The sequence below is a fragment of the Megascapheus bottae genome, chromosome 16 (genome assembly GCF_031878675.1).
Source record: "Megascapheus bottae isolate mThoBot1 chromosome 16, mThoBot2.hap1, whole genome shotgun sequence".
NCBI classification, from domain to species: Eukaryota; Metazoa; Chordata; class Mammalia; order Rodentia; family Geomyidae; genus Megascapheus; species Megascapheus bottae.
In genome coordinates, this window is record NC_143524.1 from 46,222,658 (window position 1) to 46,240,724 (window position 18,067).

At 36.1% G+C, this 18,067-nt stretch overlaps 1 protein-coding gene across 13 annotated transcripts in view; it reads left to right on the plus strand.

Moving 5' to 3' along the window:
- Emsy (EMSY transcriptional repressor, BRCA2 interacting) overlaps window positions 1-18,067 on the plus strand; it is a 78,957-nt gene that overhangs the window by 15,282 nt on the left and 45,608 nt on the right. For 7 of the 13 annotated variants that reach the window (XM_090348459.1, XM_090348447.1, XM_090348455.1 and 4 more), the window contains 4 exons: window positions 1,712-1,864; window positions 3,952-4,211; window positions 8,889-9,165; window positions 16,287-16,547. In XM_090348459.1, the coding sequence (XP_090204585.1) occupies window positions 1,712-1,864; window positions 3,952-4,211; window positions 8,889-9,165; window positions 16,287-16,547 (951 nt within the window). The remainder of the gene's footprint in view (window positions 1-1,711; window positions 1,865-3,951; window positions 4,212-8,888; window positions 9,166-16,286; window positions 16,548-18,067) is intronic. The other 6 variants (XM_090348454.1, XM_090348460.1, XM_090348456.1 and 3 more) reach the window with 2 other exon arrangements.

Sequence of the window (18,067 nt, forward strand, 5' to 3'; positions counted from 1 at the left end):
CTCTGTTGGAGATTACTTTTCTGATAATTTTTTAAAAAAATCTTATTTTTCATCTGTTTTTATCCTAGTGTTTAAAGATTATAAAACATGGTGAGCAACTTTTATTCTACAATTAGAAACTGCCAGGATTTTAGTCTTAGTCAAAATTAAATCTTGCTTTTGTTTAAAGTGTGAATTATGTTAATCAAAAAATTGCAGGCCAGAAGCATGGCCTAGTGGTAGTGTGCTTGCCTAGCATGCATGAAACCATGGGTTCAATTCCTCACTACCACATACACAGAAAAAGCTGGTACTGTGGCTCAAGTAATAGAGGTCTAGCCTTGAGAAAGCTCAAAGACAGTGCCTAGGCCCTGAGTTCAAGCCCCAGGTCTGGCCCTCACCAAAAAAAGAAAAAATTGCAAAAAAATCTTTCTTAGAATGAACTTTTGAGATCAGTTTCTCTTGTTTTAGGAGTGAATAGGAGTGAATCACTCTTAATGGATGACATTAGATGATAAATAACATGTCATTTAGCTGCTGGAAAAAATAAGCTGAACTCATAGAAAGTAAACCTGTTTTTGTCTTCTGGAATTGATGGTATATACTATTCCTCGGTTTTGGTCAATGTGCTGGACAAGATGGAAAGACTTGATTTTGTCATTGTTTGATCTAATAATTAACATGTTTTAAAGATCCTTGAATTCTTCTGATATTAAATGTCAGAGCATATTTCAATGACTCCAGTAGCTTAGGTTGATTTTGCAGGAAAACAAAGCATTGTCAGATTAGTATGTGGAATTAGGTTTTCTTACCTAGCAATTGACTGTGAATAGAGTGAGGCATTCTTTTTTGCTCATGTCAGAGTCTGTTTTATGCCTAAGGAAACTATATGTGTAAATGGGTAGTTATCAGTGTGCAAACTTTGCCACTATCGGGTTTCTGTTTTCTTTGTTATTGGGGAGGCATCTTTCCTCTTTCCACATTTGTCTTTTCTACCTACCAACTCTGGTATATGGAAAAAATGTTTGACTTCTGAAGTTAAGCAAGTCAGTGTTCGAATCTTATTTTGACCATTTCCTAGATTTGTGACTTTGAACAGGTCTTAGCATTTATGAGTCTTCCTGGGTTTAGAGATGGAGTTAAGATGAGGCTATGGTGCTGTGAAAATTAGTGAGAATGCACGGAAAGAGTTTAGCATAGCATGTACCCAGTAAGTGATAACTGACTTTTTGTCTGTTGTTGAGCTCTGTCTTCATTGAATGACAATGAAATTTGGGGATGCCATTTTGTTAGTTATGTTACTAGGATGCCAAATAACTAGTGAGTTGTTCTTCTGTAGTAGCCAAATTAGACAGTGCCATGATTGGGGCAGATTTATGTACTAGTCCATCCTTGGTGCTATTGGTATTAAAAAGGAAGTAAGTATATGTTATTGTCTAGCTGTTGCCATGAATGAAAAGTAATTTTAATTTTTCTCTATATTATTTTAGATTTGATTTCTTTGGCAAAGTCATCTGTAGACAAGTTAAAAACTTAGGGAGAACTGACTTAAGTAATGACTTCAGGAAAAATTATTATTGCCTTTTAATTTATGGACCTAATAGCCTGTACTGGCCTCTAACTTCTGATCTTATGAAAGTATTAAAAATGGCCTGCAATAAAAATAATTTTTTCTGTATGCCTGGACAGTTTTGGTAAAAGTTAACAGCAAACTTTTTTATCGTTCCTTCAGTAGTGGTTTGCTATTCCTACACAAGTACCACGTCAACCCCAACCTCTACCCCTGTTCCAAGTGGCAGCATAGCAACGGTTAAGTCTCCAAGACCTGCCAGTCCTGCCTCCAATGTAGTTGTCTTGCCAAGTGGAAGTACTGTTTATGTCAAAAGTAAGTGATATTCTCAGTATTATCAGGGCCATCTTGGCTAAATTTTGCAATGTTTTGGCTCTGATTAGATCTGTTTTCCTAGAAGAAACCCTCAGGCCACTACCTACCAGCAGTGATTAGTTTATGAAGGTTCTAAAGAATTCCTTTCTGCACATGTGACCAGATATATTTTGCATTTTAATCAATTCTGGGGTTGGATAAATAATTTCTTTTTTGTCTTGTGTGGGGATTCTACCTTTGAACATTGACACCCATCAATTACTTACTTGTTCCAATTGTCATGGAATAGAATAGTGAGTAGAAACTGAAGGAATATGCTTATTAGATTCATTCAGTGTTTACTACTATAATTTTTAATATTCTTAAATTATTTCAAGTGTCATCCAATGGTTAGATTAGGTGAAGCATTCTATTCTTCTACATTTGTACTTGACTGTAATTATTACATATTTATTTGCAGTTTTAAACTTCTTGATTTTATGCTGTAAAATAAATTGATGTCTAGCTCTTTTTTCTGTTGATTAGATTTTGATTTTTAATTCTGTCAGTGTAGTTATAAGGTTGATTGTTTCATGACTTTTACAGGCAGAGGTTGCTGTTTAAATGGGAACATTCTAGGTCTTTCTTCTTGTTAGAGTTCATTAATTGAAGGCATAAAAAGTTATATTTTCTTACTAATTTAAGCCATACTGTATAATTTTTTCTACTCTGTAGGGATTTCCTATGTAGATTCCTACATAGGTTTCTCATTTGAGTTTTACAGTGTCTACAAAAGTAACTGGAAGTTTTAGTGCGTAAAGAAAAAGCTAGGAATTTGGAATACAATTAAGTTCATATCTTGTTTCTGTGGATTTAGTTCAGTTAGTCTTTTAAAATAGTTCTAGAGGCCTTTTGACCAGGTTTTAGCACTAAAAATAAACCTTAAACACAAAGAAATTTTTTCATAAAGTACATAGTTTTAAGTGGCAAGAAATATATTGCTTTATACTTCGAATCACAGGTAATATAGTCAGTCAAATGATTTACCTTTGTATGTGCAAGGCACTACGCCAAGGAAACAATGACTTTGTCATTTTCTTTGGAATTTCCTTGATAGTTGAAGATATACCAACAAATATTTATGTTCTATGTGCAAGTTGTACAGGAGATATAAAAAGTACTTTGTAAACTTGTGGGAGATGTTTATTAGTTTTACTTAGAGAAGTGATAAACTCCAGTGAGGTGGTGGCTTGCAGGCTGATGCAGACATCTATGATGGAAGGTGATATTTCTTAAAGAACACTATGATTGAGCCGGATTTGGGCCTAGTGGTAGAGTGCATTCATGAAGACCCAGGTTCGATTCCTTGGTACCACATACATAGAAAAAAGCCAGAAGTGGTGCTGAGGCTCAAGTGGTAGAGCTCTAGCCTTGAGAAAACCCAAGGACAGTGCTCAGGCCCTGTGCTCAAGCCCAGGACTGACAAAAAAAAAAACCAAACCAAAACAAAAAAACCCCCAAAATGAAAACAACAACAAAAAACCCCAACAAGAACACTATGATATAGAAACCCAGAGGTGAATAGAATGTGGTAAGGTGGCTTTGGGGAATGGTGACTAGCTCAGCATGCTAACATGATAGGGATGGCCAGCTTTAGGTGCAATAGGATATTGTTGTGCATTTGAAAAGATGGGGGCCCTTGAGTGATAGAGTAATGATATTTTGCCTTATCTCCTAGGCTGATAAGGATTTTTAGAGCCTTTATTTTAGATGATGTGTTGGCATCAGTAAACATGAAATTTTGTAATTTGTAGTAGAATGGAGGAAGGTGGGATAGACATGAAAGGACTAGAAGTATGAATGTCTTTTAGAAGGATGTTGTTAAAATACAAGAGGGTAGGAATTGAAATGGAGTAGTAGCTAGGCTTAAAGAAAAGAGAGAATACATTCAGAGACAACTTTTCTGAAGGAGGATTGATAGAATTTATTGGCTGACTGGGCATAAGGCAAACAAAGGTCAAAGATGACTTGATCACACAAAAGTTTTTTAATATGCAAAATACATTGTTGGTTTGATGTAAATAGAGCAATATTGTCATTGTCTTCAGGTGTTAGCTGTTCAGATGAAGATGAAAAACCCAGAAAACGAAGGCGAACAAATTCTTCCAGCTCCTCTCCTGTTGTCCTAAAGGAAGTTCCAAAGGCTGTTGTTCCAGTCTCAAAGACCATCACTGTGCCTGTGAGTGGCAGTCCCAAGATGAGCAACATCATGCAAAGCATTGCCAACTCCTTACCTCCTCACATGTCTCCTGTGAAAATAACCTTTACCAAACCATCAACCCAGACAACAAACACAACAACACAGAAGGTAGGTGGTAGAGGGAGCCTCTGCCTGCCACTTGTTATTCCCATCTATGAGACAGATTATTCAGGTTTCAGAACCATGTACTGGGTGCTTATTTCACACTTGACATTATGCTGGAATGTTCACATCTCTTGTTTAATTCTGCCCATAAAACTTTATTGGAATCTAGATGAGACTCAGAGATGCTAAATGACTCACTGAGGGTGATAAAGCTAGCTAGCAGATCTAATTCTAAGGCTTGTGCTGTATTTGGTCATTATAATGCCATTTGGAAAATTTTAAATTAGAAAAAATTTAAAACTTTAGTTGCTTTTTTTTTAGTAGGAAGGATAGATATAATTAAGTATAATTGTTTAAGCATAATTAGGAATAATTGTTTTTATGTACTTTTTATTCTTGTTTGCTGTTATAAATTAATTCTTAAACTCTTCCCTGGGCATATTCAAGTCATCAGTATTTTTTTGAGTTTCACATTATTAGAATAGTCTTCTATATGAGTTTGGACTGTGATCAATCTCTAGGCTTATCTCCTTTTGCCATCATTCCATTCTTCCTTTGTGTTTGTTTATTTAGTCACTTTACTAGAGCATGTTCCCTAGTAGCTTGTGTTGTATGGGTGGATGAAAAGAAAAAATTAAGACCTTATATGATAGATTGCAAATATATTATAGTCTCTCACTTTCCTAATTGTTAGCGGGGTTCAGTTTTCCAGGCAGGATGTCACTTTTTCTTGTGAACTTTGGAAGTAATTGTTCGATTGGATTCTGGTTTCCAGAATCTGTCTGGCCTTAAATTCAGAATTCTCCAGGGTCAGCCTCCCAAGTACTAATGTGCTCCTCAGCTAGCATAGTTTAAGTTTCTAGTGACTCTTGTTCTCTGACAGTGCCTCTCTTTCCTTCCTACCCCCCTTCTCTTCCCTACTCTCTGTCTCTGTGTCTCTATGGTTATATCTCTGTCTCTTTCTATCTTACAAATAACACCTACTCTTTCATAGAACGATATTTATTTATCTGATAATATTCATACTTTTTGATCTTCTCACTTGTAAGTTCATTTTATCTGTTTGTCCTCTTTCATTTCAGAATTTCCTTAAGTGCCTGGCTGTCTACTTACATATGACACGGGCACAAATAATGACTGAAAGCTCTGTGTGTATAAGCCGAATATAAGGAATTGTAACTTCCTTGGAGATTTTCTGTCTGTCTACACTGTCAATCTTCATCATCTAATACTAACCTTTAGGCTATTTCTAGAACTGATCAAATTTCTCAGAATTTTTTCATGCAGTCCTCTGCTTTCAGTAGGATAAGCCTGCTTGCCACTATTTGCATGTAAATGTAAGAAGAGGTGTGGCCCCACTATCCATTGTAATGACTTTATAATCTGTTTTTAGTACACTTGCCATTGTCAGCTGTGCTACATATCATCAGATACTTTAGATGCAGTACACTTTTCTGTAAGACAGTGAGGTTAGGATTCAGGAAGAAAGCCAGAGATCCAAATGTTTCTTTTTTCTTTCTTTCTTTTTTTTTTTTGGTGGTACTAGGGTATGAATTCAGGGTCTTGATTTTGGTTGCTTGCTAAACTGGTATTCTAACACTTAAGCCATGCTTCTAGCCCCAGTTTTTACTGGTAATTTTGAATGTAGAGTCTAGTGGACTTTCCTGACCAGACTGGCCTTTAACTGCCATCTTCCCCATCTCAGCCTCCTAAGTAGCTAAGATTATAAGTTAAAGTCACAAACATTAGGCTCTAAATGCTACTTAACCACATTTTGAAATAATCCTCATCACTTTAGTCTTAGTTTTATCCAGTGTTAGCACAAGATATTTCAAAAGTATCTGATGCTCTCAATTCCTGAGTCTTTCTGAGATAATACAAGTTGTTTTGATTTTCCTCTTGTATTTACTGTGTTAGGTTCCTGCTTTCTTTTCCCTGCTTATCCCCCACTATTCCACCCTCCTCCACCTTGCTTGTTTTCCAGGTTTTTCTCTGACTCCTGGTTTAGGTGATTATCTGTCTCCTGCTTAACTGGGACTACAGATAATGTAACCTTTAACACTTAGCTTCTTTTTTGTTTTTTTTTTTTTGACTTCACAAGCTTAGGTACCTTTCTTCCTTAAGAAAAACAAAAAGATCTATTCTTAGTCTTCAAAAAAAAAAAGTTAGGGTAAAAAAACTAGGAGATTCTTTTTTAAAAAAAATTTTTTTTTTATGAGACTAAAGAGTAACCTCTATTCTTGAGTCTTTCTGAAATAATATAATTCTTGATTATGTTTTAGCTTTTTTGACTTGTCCATTTTCCAGTCTTATTTGCTTAATCACTAGAGTGATAATGAGCAGATTATTTCTTTCATTTAAGGATAAAGGATTATGGTATATTAAAATCAAGATATTGTGTGTGTGTGTGTGTGTGTGTGTGTGTGTGTGTGTGTGTGTGTGTGTGTGTGTGTGTAAGCTAATCCCTAACCATTGAGCCACATCCTTAGCCCTCAAAGATCTTTTAGTATCACATATTACCTGTACAAGAAAGTTTCCTTGTGATAATTTTGAGCACACATATGATTTAGTTTGACCACATTTCTACCCCTATCACTTTCCTATCTCCTTCTTCACTGTGTATGTATGTGTCAGGGCCAGGTACTCTACCCTGGACTTTTCACTCAGGGCTGGCACTCTACCACTTGAGCCATGCCTCCTCTTTAGGCTTAGTGTTAGTTAATTGGAGATAAGAGTTTCATGGACGTTTCTGCTTGCCTGGCTTCAAACTTCAATCCTCAGATCTTCACCTTTCTGAGCAGTTAGTATTACAGGTGTCAGCCATAGTACATATATATTTAGGTCTAGATCTAAGGAAATATATGTATTTTTTGTCGGTTGTGGAACTTGAACTCTGTGCCTAGGCGTTGTCCCCAAGCTCTTCAGCTCAAGGGTACTGCCCTACCTCTTGAGCCACAGTGCCACTGCCTAAGGGTATACTTTTATAAATCAGTTTATCTAAGATTACCTGAGATATACTGGCCTTTTCTAGGCAAGCACTTTAACCACTAGGCCAAACTCCCAGCCCTATACTGGCCTTTTCTAAATGTTTTTCTCATCTGTGAGATGAGTAATGTCAGTCTTCGGAGGTTATTGTGAGAGTTAAATGAAGAGTGTATATTTAAGTGTAACATTAAGTATATACTGAAAAAAGGTTTCTTTTGCAAGTAAAAGTATTTTATGAAAACCAATATTTAAAATTTATAATGAGCTGAACCAAATGAGTAAATTCACCTTATCTTACATTGAAATTATTTTTGATGAGTATGTTGAAAGTATTTTTGATGAATTCTTGAATTTTATATTGGATTTTTTTCTTTTCTATTTTTTACAGTGGTGCTCAGGTTTGAAATCAGGACTTCATCCTAGCCCTGCTTGTCACTATAATTTTTAGATAGGATCTCATGCTTATTCCTGGACTTGATCATGATCCTCATATATAGGTCTCCTAAATAGCTGAGATGACAATCATATCATCATGCCCAGCTTACTTGTATACGGTCTTGCAAACTTTGCCTTGGCTAGCATCAAACCACAGTCTTTGTGATCTCTGAGTAGCTGAGATTACAGGTGTGCACTATCATAACTGCAATATTATATCTTCATATAATCTAATAGTTGCATTCTGAGAGGGCCAAAGATTAGGTGGCATTAGCATGATAGACCTCAGATTTTGAAGTCTACTTACTATGATGGTTTTACTCCCTTAAATGCTTAATTTTTATCAGTAATTTTTCCTTCTCATCTGCTTTTTAAAATTTTGCATATGAGGGCCTGGAGTTTAGCCTAGTGGTAGAGTGCTTGCCTAGCATGCACATAGACCCGGGTTCAATTTCTCAGTACCACATATATGGAAAAAAGCCAGAAGTGGTGCTGAGGCTCAAGTGGTAGAGCGCTAGCCTTGAGAAAGTCCAGGGACAGTGCTCAGGCCCTGAGCTCAAACCCAGGACTGGCAAAAAAAAAAGAAAAAAAATTTAGTGGTTTTGGGCCAAGAGTGTAGCATAGTGGTAGAGTATTTGCCTAGCATGCTGGAAGCCCTGGATTTGATTCCTTGATCCCACATACACAGAAAATCTGTGGCTTAAGTGTTAGAGTATTGCCCTTGAGAAATCTCAAGGAGTTAAAGCCCCTGGAGTGGCCCCCCCAAAAAAAAAATCTATTCTGATAAGTAGATAATTGAGGTTAGTAGAATTGAGGTACTTTTTTTTTTTTTTGGCCAGTTCTGGGGCTCGAACTCACTTTTTCCTCAAGGCTAGCACTCCACCACTTGAGCCAGAGCACACTTCCAGTTTTTCTATGTATGTGGTACCGAGGAATTAAACCCATGTCTTTGTGCATGCTAGGCAAGCACTGTACCACTAGGCCGAACTCCTGATCCCTCCTATTAATGTTTTTTATTAAAGAATTTATTAGCATTGATTTTTACATCATATTTCAAATGACGTGTTTAACAAGTATTCAAGAAGGGAATCCATATACTGTTTTAAGTAATTTTGATAATTCCTAGTAAAAGACTTTTAATATAGTTCCAATTATTTCTGTTTTTTTCTTCATATTTCAGAAATGATTTCTTAATGTAGATGAATATATATGTAGTAGCATAGAAAGTACATGAAAATAACTTTACTTTTCCTTCCTTAGGTTATTATAGTGACCACATCACCAAGTTCAACCTTCGTACCCAACATTCTCTCCAAATCTCATAACTATGCAGCTGTCACCAAGCTTGTACCAACATCAGTCATTGCATCCACAACTCAGAAGCCACCTGTTGTTATAACTGCTTCACAGTCATCTCTGGTCAGTAGTAGTAGCAGTGGCAGCAGCAGTTCTGCTCCTTCACCTATTCCTAGTACAGTTGCAGTAACAGCTGTGGTATCCTCCACGCCATCTGTGGTCATGTCAACAGTAGCACAAGGTGAGTGGTGAGTTACCATTTAATTCTGTCTCTGTTGATCTATGATCTTTTTTTTTTTTTTTAATTTTATGCTAGTATTGTGGATGAACTCAGAACCTTTTGCTCTTGCTCCATTTATTTACTCATTTCTGTTGCTTTTACCACTTGAGCCATGCCTCCAGGCTGGCTTTGTGTTGGTTATTTGGAGATGAAGTCTCATAGATTTTTCTGCCCTGACTGGCTTCAAACGAGAAGCAGCTTTTAAGTAGTCAGGATTTCAGGCATGAGCCACTAGCACCTGCCTGGTCTGTGGAAATTTTAAAGAAGACTCTGTGCATGTGTTTTTCTACCATAGGGATGTTTTAACATGCTGTTAAATCAGTGATGATGGCCTAGTGGTAGAGTGCTTGCCTAGTATGTACGAAGACCTGGGTTTGATTCCTCGGTACCATATACATAGAAAAAGCTGGAAGTGGTGCTGTGGCTCAAGTAGTAGAGGTCTAGCCTTGAGAAAGCCCAAGGACAATGCCCAGGTCCTGAGTTCAAGTCCCAAGACTGGCAAAAAATATATATATATATCCATGATTACTCCTCTCTTTCAGTTTGAGAATGTCAAATTAGTGTGCTACCATTTTTCTTATATCTGTAACTCTTTATACCCTGTTCTGTCCTTCCCTAACAATTTTCTTTCTTTCTAATTAGTATTTTTTTTTAATTTATCCTTATTTTATTTATTTATTTACTTTTTGCCAGTCCTGGAGGCTTGAACTCAGGGCCTGGGCACTGTCCTTGGACTTTCTTAGGCTAGAGCTCTATCACTTGAGCCACAGGTGCTGGCTTTTTCTATGTATGTGGTACTAAGGAACTGAACCTCATGCATGCTAGGCAAGCACTCTACCACTAGGCCAAATTCCCTGCTTATCTACATTTGTAAACATGTAATCTAGATAAAAGCTAAAAGGCTATTATGTATACTGTTATGCACTGTTATGTTTATAAGGGATAGTTTTTTAAAAATATATAATTTTATTATTATTAAGGTGTTGTGCAAAGGGATTACCATCTCATAATTCAGGTAATGCATACATTTCTCTTTTGGACAATGTCACCCCTTCTTTCTCTTTCTCAAGTTTCCTCCTGCCATCCCTGCCCACAGGTTGCATAGTTTATTTTCCATAGTGTATACTGAATACTGTGATTGCATTTGTTCCCCCTTCTATTCCCTTCCTCCCCCTGCTTCTTAAAAGTGGAAAAGAAAAAGAACTAAAAGGCACACAACACACATCACTACCATCCATGTATAATTTTTTTTTTTGCCAGGCCTGAGCTTGAGCTCAGGGCCTGAGCACTGTCCTTGGACTTTCTCAAGACTAGAGCTCTACCACTTGAGCCTCAGCACCACTTCTGGCTTTTTGCTATGTATGTGGGGTACTGAGGAATCGAACCTGGGTCTTCGTGCATGCTAGGCAAGCACTCTACCACTAGGCCAAACTCCCGGCCCCCCATGTATACTTTTTAATGTAGCTATAATTCTGGTGCTAGTAGTATAAATAAAAGTGATAGTTGAAATATCCTTGTGTATACATGGAAAGTTTATATTTAGATGACTACTTATTTGATTCTTGTTTTTCTCTTTAGATTGCATCTTTATCAAACTAGAAGCTATAATTGTTTATTTTCTTTTTGCTTATCTCTCAAGTATTCTCTTGTTTCCCATTATTAGGTTCATTTCAGCTTCATTTTATGTATTAGATTACTTCTATTGCCCCACTCTTTTCTTTTACTTGACATAATTTTCTTTTATTCTTTTCTGCATTTTCCTTTATGTGCATCATGAGATACCTGGTAGTTTTCTTGACCTTCTTGAGCACACTTCAGTTTAAGTAAAAAATGTTGCTTCTAATTACATTATATCCACTAACACTGCTCTCCTCATTTCATTCAGGATGGCTCCTAAGGAGTTTGCTTTCCTTGCCTGATTCATGAAATCCTGTCTTTAAAATTCCCCAGTCCTGTCAGTTTGAATACGACTTCACTTAACATCCAAAGTATTTTGAAGTTTTTTTTTTTTTGTTTTTGGTCCATTGTAGGGCTTGAGCTCAGAGCCTGGGTGCCATTCTAAGCCTCTTTGTGCTCAAGCTACTCTCTACTAGAGTCACAGCTCCACTTCTGGCTTTTGAGTGGTTAATTGGAGATAAAACTTTTACTACAACTTTTCTGCAAGGGCTTGCCTCAGATCCTAGCCTCCTGAGTGCGTTGGATTACAGCAGCTAGCTATCAGTGCACAGCTATTTTGAAGTATTTTTTAAAATCTTAAAATATCAGTGACTTAAACAGCACTTTTCATTTCATATAATTTAAATCTTTACTCAATGTCAGTAATATTTATTTATTGGAATGAAAAGTTAATATTGTAATTGGTAGCATACTTCTTAGAACATGACTTCATTAACATGCTTCTATTTTTTCTTAATTATCCTATTAGAGAGTTTATTCTCTTATGTTAGCTAATTAGATTATTTCTAGGCTTTAGTATTCTAGATTAATCCTCAGAAAACATTTTGTGGATTTAATAGGACCTTTTATTCATTAGAACCAGCACTCATGAGCCTAATTACCAAATGAAAAGGATGGATTTTTTGTTTTTGGTAAGTTTGGTACATGCCATATTGTATCACCCTGGCCCATAACATCTTGAAATACTGCTCTAAGTATTTGACCAGTATTAAGCCTTTATTCTCCTTTTTTTACAAAACAGAGCAACATAAAACCAGTGTGGCAGGGAGGATACTTGCTAGGATTAAAATATATTCAACCAGAATACTATTTCATATATAATCTTTTTCTTTAGTATCTGAAAGACAAAACATGTACAATACTCTTATATTTATATATTATCTTTTTTTTTTTTTTCGGTTGTGGGGCTTGAACTCTGGGCCTGGGCATTGTCCCTGAGCTCTTTCAGCTCAAAGCTACCACCCCACTTCTTGAGCCACAGTGCCACTTTCGGTTTTCTAGTGGTTAATTGGAGATAAGTATCTCACAGACTTTAGTTTGTGATCCCCAGATCAGCCTCCTGAGTAGTTAGGATTATAGGCGTGAGCCACCACACCCAGCATATTATCTTTTTAATTTTTTTTTAGATTTTTGGGGGCTTTTTTTCCCTTTATTCTTTCTGTAGGGCTCATGTTACATCTTTTAAGTATTTCATGTTGTAATTCCATTTTTTTACATGCTATAATGAAATACCTGGAGTTGGATGACTTTACTAAAAAGAAAAGAGAGAAACAATTTATTTTGGCTTTTGGTTCTGAAGGGCCTGCAGCTGGTGAAGGCCATCTTGTTGGCCGAGTCCAAGGGCAATTCAGAGAATCACCTGACAAGAGACAGGAATGCATTTGCATCTCTTCTAACTCTCTGTCTTACTCAGATCAGGAAGCTTCACCTTGATGATCTTGTTTTATTCTAATTACTTCCTAAAGACTCCATCTCTAAACCATAGTCATTAAAGTAGATTGTATTAAGCCTAATATCTCACATGAGGGATTAGATTTCAACCCTTGAACTTCTGGACATACTTAAACCAAGTCTAAATCATAGCACATGTTTACTTAAAATAATTCCTGCAATATGAACTATACTTGCTTTAGTGATATTTGTTATATTTTTAAGGCAACCCAGTGTTCAATAAATTAATTGTTAGAGAGTCTCTGGATTATTTAATATCTGAATTTACTTGCAAAATTCAAAAAATGGTTGAATGAATGACAACATAATAAAATTGAGTTCCTAGTTCTTTGCATTAAGAAAATTTGTTATTCCATAAAACCAGAAGTCTTTTAAGTCATGTAGTAGATAACTCATTGGAGTGATCAAAAAGTTTGTTTTCATTTCCTTGGCATATCAGCTTTTTTTCTTAGAAAACTCCCACTGTAGGTTAGATGAATACACTCTAGGCAGCACGTCTAGCTACTCAGACATCCCAAGGATCTTCTTTTTACCTCTTTTAGGAAACCTTTTCCAAAACTCCCTCCAGAAGATTCCCTTCATTTCTGTTGGCTGCAGCTAGCTTAATCTGGTTTTTGGAAAAGTGATGTAATGAGGCCACAACAACTGAGTTAGATCAATTAGGAATTGCCCTCTTGGGCTGGCTTGAGCCACTGCTGTGAAAACTGTACATCTAGGAAGGTAAAGTCTGGGAAGGTGACTCCTTGAGCAGTCAGGGTTTGTTAGAAAAGAGGAAGGGTAGAGGAGAAAGGAAATTAGACTAGCAAACAAGAGTCTATGCTACATTGAACTGTTTATTAAACTACCTTACAACAGTGAACTTTATTTGGTCATAAGAATGTTCAAGAGATTCAGTTGGTTGATTGATAGACTTGTTTAAATCTCCCTCCCTTCTTTTCTTTTTCTTTTTGCTTTTCCCTCCTTTTCTTCTTCCTTCCTCCTATTCCTCCTTCCCTTTTTGTTTCTTAGCTACTTGTGTCAGTTACTGAGAGAAGAGTATTTAAATCTCTAGCTATTCTCATGACTTTGTACATTTCTTCCTTCAATTTTTCTTCCTTTTGTTTTGTGTAATTTGAACTCTTACTAGAAATATGTGTGTGTGTTGTATTGACACATTATCTTGATGAATTGATGCCTTTCTAGTATGACCTTCCTTTAAGATTTAAATCTAACACTTCTTACTTTATTTCTGGTAAACTTTAACATCAGTGTTTCAGTACCTGCCTTTTCAGATATTAAATGTAGATTCTCAACTTTCATATGGCTGATGTTTTCTTGACAAATCATTTTCTCATCATTTTATACTTAATTCATCTATGTCTTTTGTTTTACACTGCATTTCTCTTAATCATTGTATAGTTAAGTTGTGCTTTTTTTTTAATTTGAAGAGACAAAGGTTTATTAGGATGTCAAAATTGGCAGGCAGTTAAGCAAAAAAAATAGTGTTACTATTGCTGCTGTGCTGATATTGGATTGAGGATAAGCTTTTATGGAATTAGTCGAGATTTTGTTGATTGTTTTATTTTCATGGGTCTTGCTGAGTAATTAATTATTCCTTTTCTCAGAGAATGATTTGAAGTAGGTCCATGTGGGAACACCTTGGCTTTACTTCTGCTTTCCATCTGGCCCATTTTATGGCATTGCTTGCTTCCATATTTTACCCAGCCCTAAGTATTTGCCTCCTTAGTGGAGCTGAGTTGGGAGGCAGTTTTCCTCCATATATCCCTGATAGAACAATAAACAAATCTTGGTTTTAGTGGGACAAATGTCTTATCTTCTTGCAAGTACTTTGAGTTGAGCAGGGTTTTAGAGTTCTCTGCCTATTTACTTATTGTTCTGGCAGAAGATTATGGGATGGAAGATTACGAAGACACGGTGGAGTCTAATTGAATACAAGAATAAAATGGTGAAATGGTCAGGAATCGTACTCCAGGAAACTGAGAGGTATTGGAGAGTCAGTAGGGGATGAAAGCCATGTAGCATCATCTCTAACTTAATGGCCATCTGCACTGAGACTCCTTCCATAGTACAAAAATAATCCTTTTTCAGCATAGAGATGATACTGTCTGGAGTTGGAACAACTAGTTCAACATGACTAAGCTATGTAGAACACATATATACTGTGTTTAGGGTGGGATGGAGTGAAGACAGTGGAAAAATGTGTAAGTAATGTGAGAAGCTTCCATTTGATTTTAACTATATCTTTTGTTTCTTCTCAAAGCATTCTCCAAATAGTATTAATCAATGCACATAACACTTGTTAGAAACTAGTAGGACAAGGGAAAATTCAAGAAGCTCGAGCCTAAGCAGTCAGATGATATAAGATTTATCTTCCATTTTTATTGTTCTCTAGAAACATTTGTATTGTAATAGGTTATCATTTGTGTGTGTGTGTGTGTGTGTGTGTGTGTGTGTGTGTGTGTGTGTGTGTAATGCATTGTATTAGTCATGGTGAGAATGTGGGGGAAGATATGAAATTGCATTTTCAGTGCTTCAGATTTAGTTAGGCTTTTAATGTCTTTTCTCTCAGGAATGCTTACAAATTAATATGGCCAATTATATTCTAGATCTAGATTATTTGTGTTAGGAATATTAACTCATGGAAAGGTGCCCTGTTCAGTGATTAATTAAAATAAAAATGAAACAAATTTTAGGAAATGGAGACAAGAGAGTTGGTTTTTTTTGTTTTACAATTTCTGATTCATTTGTTTATATGTCTTTAGAGGAATAAGTAGGGGGCACAGAAATGGAGGGACAAAAGATGAACAAATGAAGCAGTGATATTCAGTAGACACTGTGGTAAAAATGAATTATACAGCTTGTGGGTAGGAAAGGGAGGGAAATACTGAGAGAAATTGAAGGAAAGGGTGACATTGTCCACAATATTACCTGACTTATGAAATGGTAATCCCTTTTTACATCACTTTTTCTTTTTTCCAGTGCTGGGACTTGAACTCAGGGCCTCAGCACTGTCCTTGAACACATTTTGCTCTAGGCTAGTGCTCTGCCACTTAAGCCACAGCACCACTTCCAGGTTTTTCTGTGTATGTGGTACTGAGGAATTGAACCCAAGGCTTCATGCATGCTAGGCAAGTACTCTACCACTAGGCTGTGCTCTTGGCCCCATCTGCATCACCTTTATAATAACAGTTTAAAAGCAGAAAAGTGATTACTTAAAAGAAAATTGCAGATTAGATATCTGAGAGGGAATATTTTCTCAAACATATACATCTTTTCTATACCACTGCAAGAAAAACAAAATTTACACATTTTTAGTGAAAGTTACTAAAATCCTTACCAATGTGTGCTTGTTAATATTGGTTTTAACATGAAAAGAATATATCACTAGAGGAACAAGAGTGTGGTGTAGTGGTTAGAGTGCTTGTCTATCATGCACAAAAACCTGGGTTCGATTCCTTGGTACTACATATACAGAAAAGGCCAGAAGTGGTTCTGTGGCTCAAGTGGTAGGGCGCTAGCCTTGAGGAATGCCCAAGGACAATGCTCAGGCTCTGAGTTCAAGCCCCACAACTGTCAAATGGTGGACTAGCATGATGAAATAGCAAGAATAGTTTATTTTAGAACAACTCAAAAAATTTGAACTTATATTTTTTTATCCTATGTCTTTTCTACAGGTGTATCTACATCAGCAATCAAAATGGCATCAACAAGACTTCCTTCTCCCAAAAGCCTCGTTAGTGCCCCAACCCAGATTCTTGCACAGTTTCCTAAACAACATCAGCCATCTCCTAAGCAGCAGGTGCATCAAGTGCAGCAGCAAGCACAGCAGCAAGTGACCCCACCTCCCCCAGTATCTCAGCAGCAGCAGCAGCAGCTTCCGCAGTCATCTTTGCCCCCTGGTATCAAGCCTACCATCCAGATCAAACAAGAGTCAGGTAACTGAAAACTGTTTGCAAGATGTGCTAGTTCTAGAAATCACCAGGTTTCTGAATCTTCTAATCCATGAACATGATATGTATGTCTTAAATGTTTCAATTTTACTTGAGACTTTATTTTCTCATAGTGGATACAAATGGTATTGTGATGTTAATTTCTGCTTTCCACAGTTTGTTGACATATAAAACTTATAGCGAACTTGTATCCTTCAACTTTGATGAATTTGCTTACTGTGCCTAAGAAACTTTTTCATAGATTCCTTGAAGTTTTCTGTGTACATAGAGTAACTTTTCAAGTATTTATTGGTAAATGGAGACATTTTTCTTCTTTTGCAATTTCTCCTTTCCTTTCTTGTTCTGCTGTTTTTTTAACCTCTTAAAAAGAAAAAAAAAACTTATTCCACTAACTAGAACATCTAGTTCTGTGTTAGAAAAGGATAGAGTAGCCATCCTTACCTTGTTCTGAATTTTGAGAAAGCATTCAATCTTTTACTATTAAATGTCTTTTTTTTAATTGAAAGATTTTATTAACACTGATTTTTACATCATATTTTAAATGTCATGTACAACAAACAAGTATTCAAGAAGGGAATCTATATGCAATCACTGGCACATAAATTTTAGAACATAATTAAAATTAAGCTGAGAGTTTGTATGTCATAGATACATATTGATCTATATAATATATCTATACAGTATATATCCATTTTTTTTTCTATGTATGTGGTACCGAGGAATTGAACCTGGGTCTTTGTGCATGCTAGGCAAGCACTCTACCACTAGGCTAAACTCCTGGCCCCCACTTTTTTTTTTTCTTTTTAATTTTTTTTATTAAAGAATTTATTAACATTGATTTTTACATCATATTTCAAATGATGTGTTTAACAAACAAGTATTCAAGAAGGTAATCTCTGTATGCAATCACTGGCACTTAGATTTTAGAACATAATCAAAATTAAGCTGAGGGTTTGTATGTCAAATACATATTTTTTTTTTTTTTTTTAATAAGCACTTGATCAAGCTGAAGAAGTTCCATTCCTATTCTTCTTACACTTTTTAATTGTTAGTGGATTTTGTCAAATGCTCTTTCTCTGTACAACCAATGTGTTCATACTGTTTTTTTCTTACTTACACTACTGATATACTGGAACTTATTACTGATATATACTGAATTATACTATTATTATTATTATTTATTTATTTATTTATTTATTTTGCCAGTCCTGGGCTTGAGCTCAGGGCCTGAGCACTGTCCTTGGACTTTCTCAAGGCTAGAGCTCTACCACTGGAGCCTCAGCACCACTTCTGGCTTTTTGCTATGTATGTGGTACCAGGGAATCGAACCTGGGTCTTCATGCGTGCTAGGCAAGCACTTTAACCACTAGGCCAAACTCCCGGCCCCTATACTATGATTGTTATTATTATGATTATGATTATTATTATTTTGTTGAGTACGCCTTGTGTATCTGAAGTAAATCCATTTTGGTGATAGTGTATGATTCTTTTTTATTCATGACTGG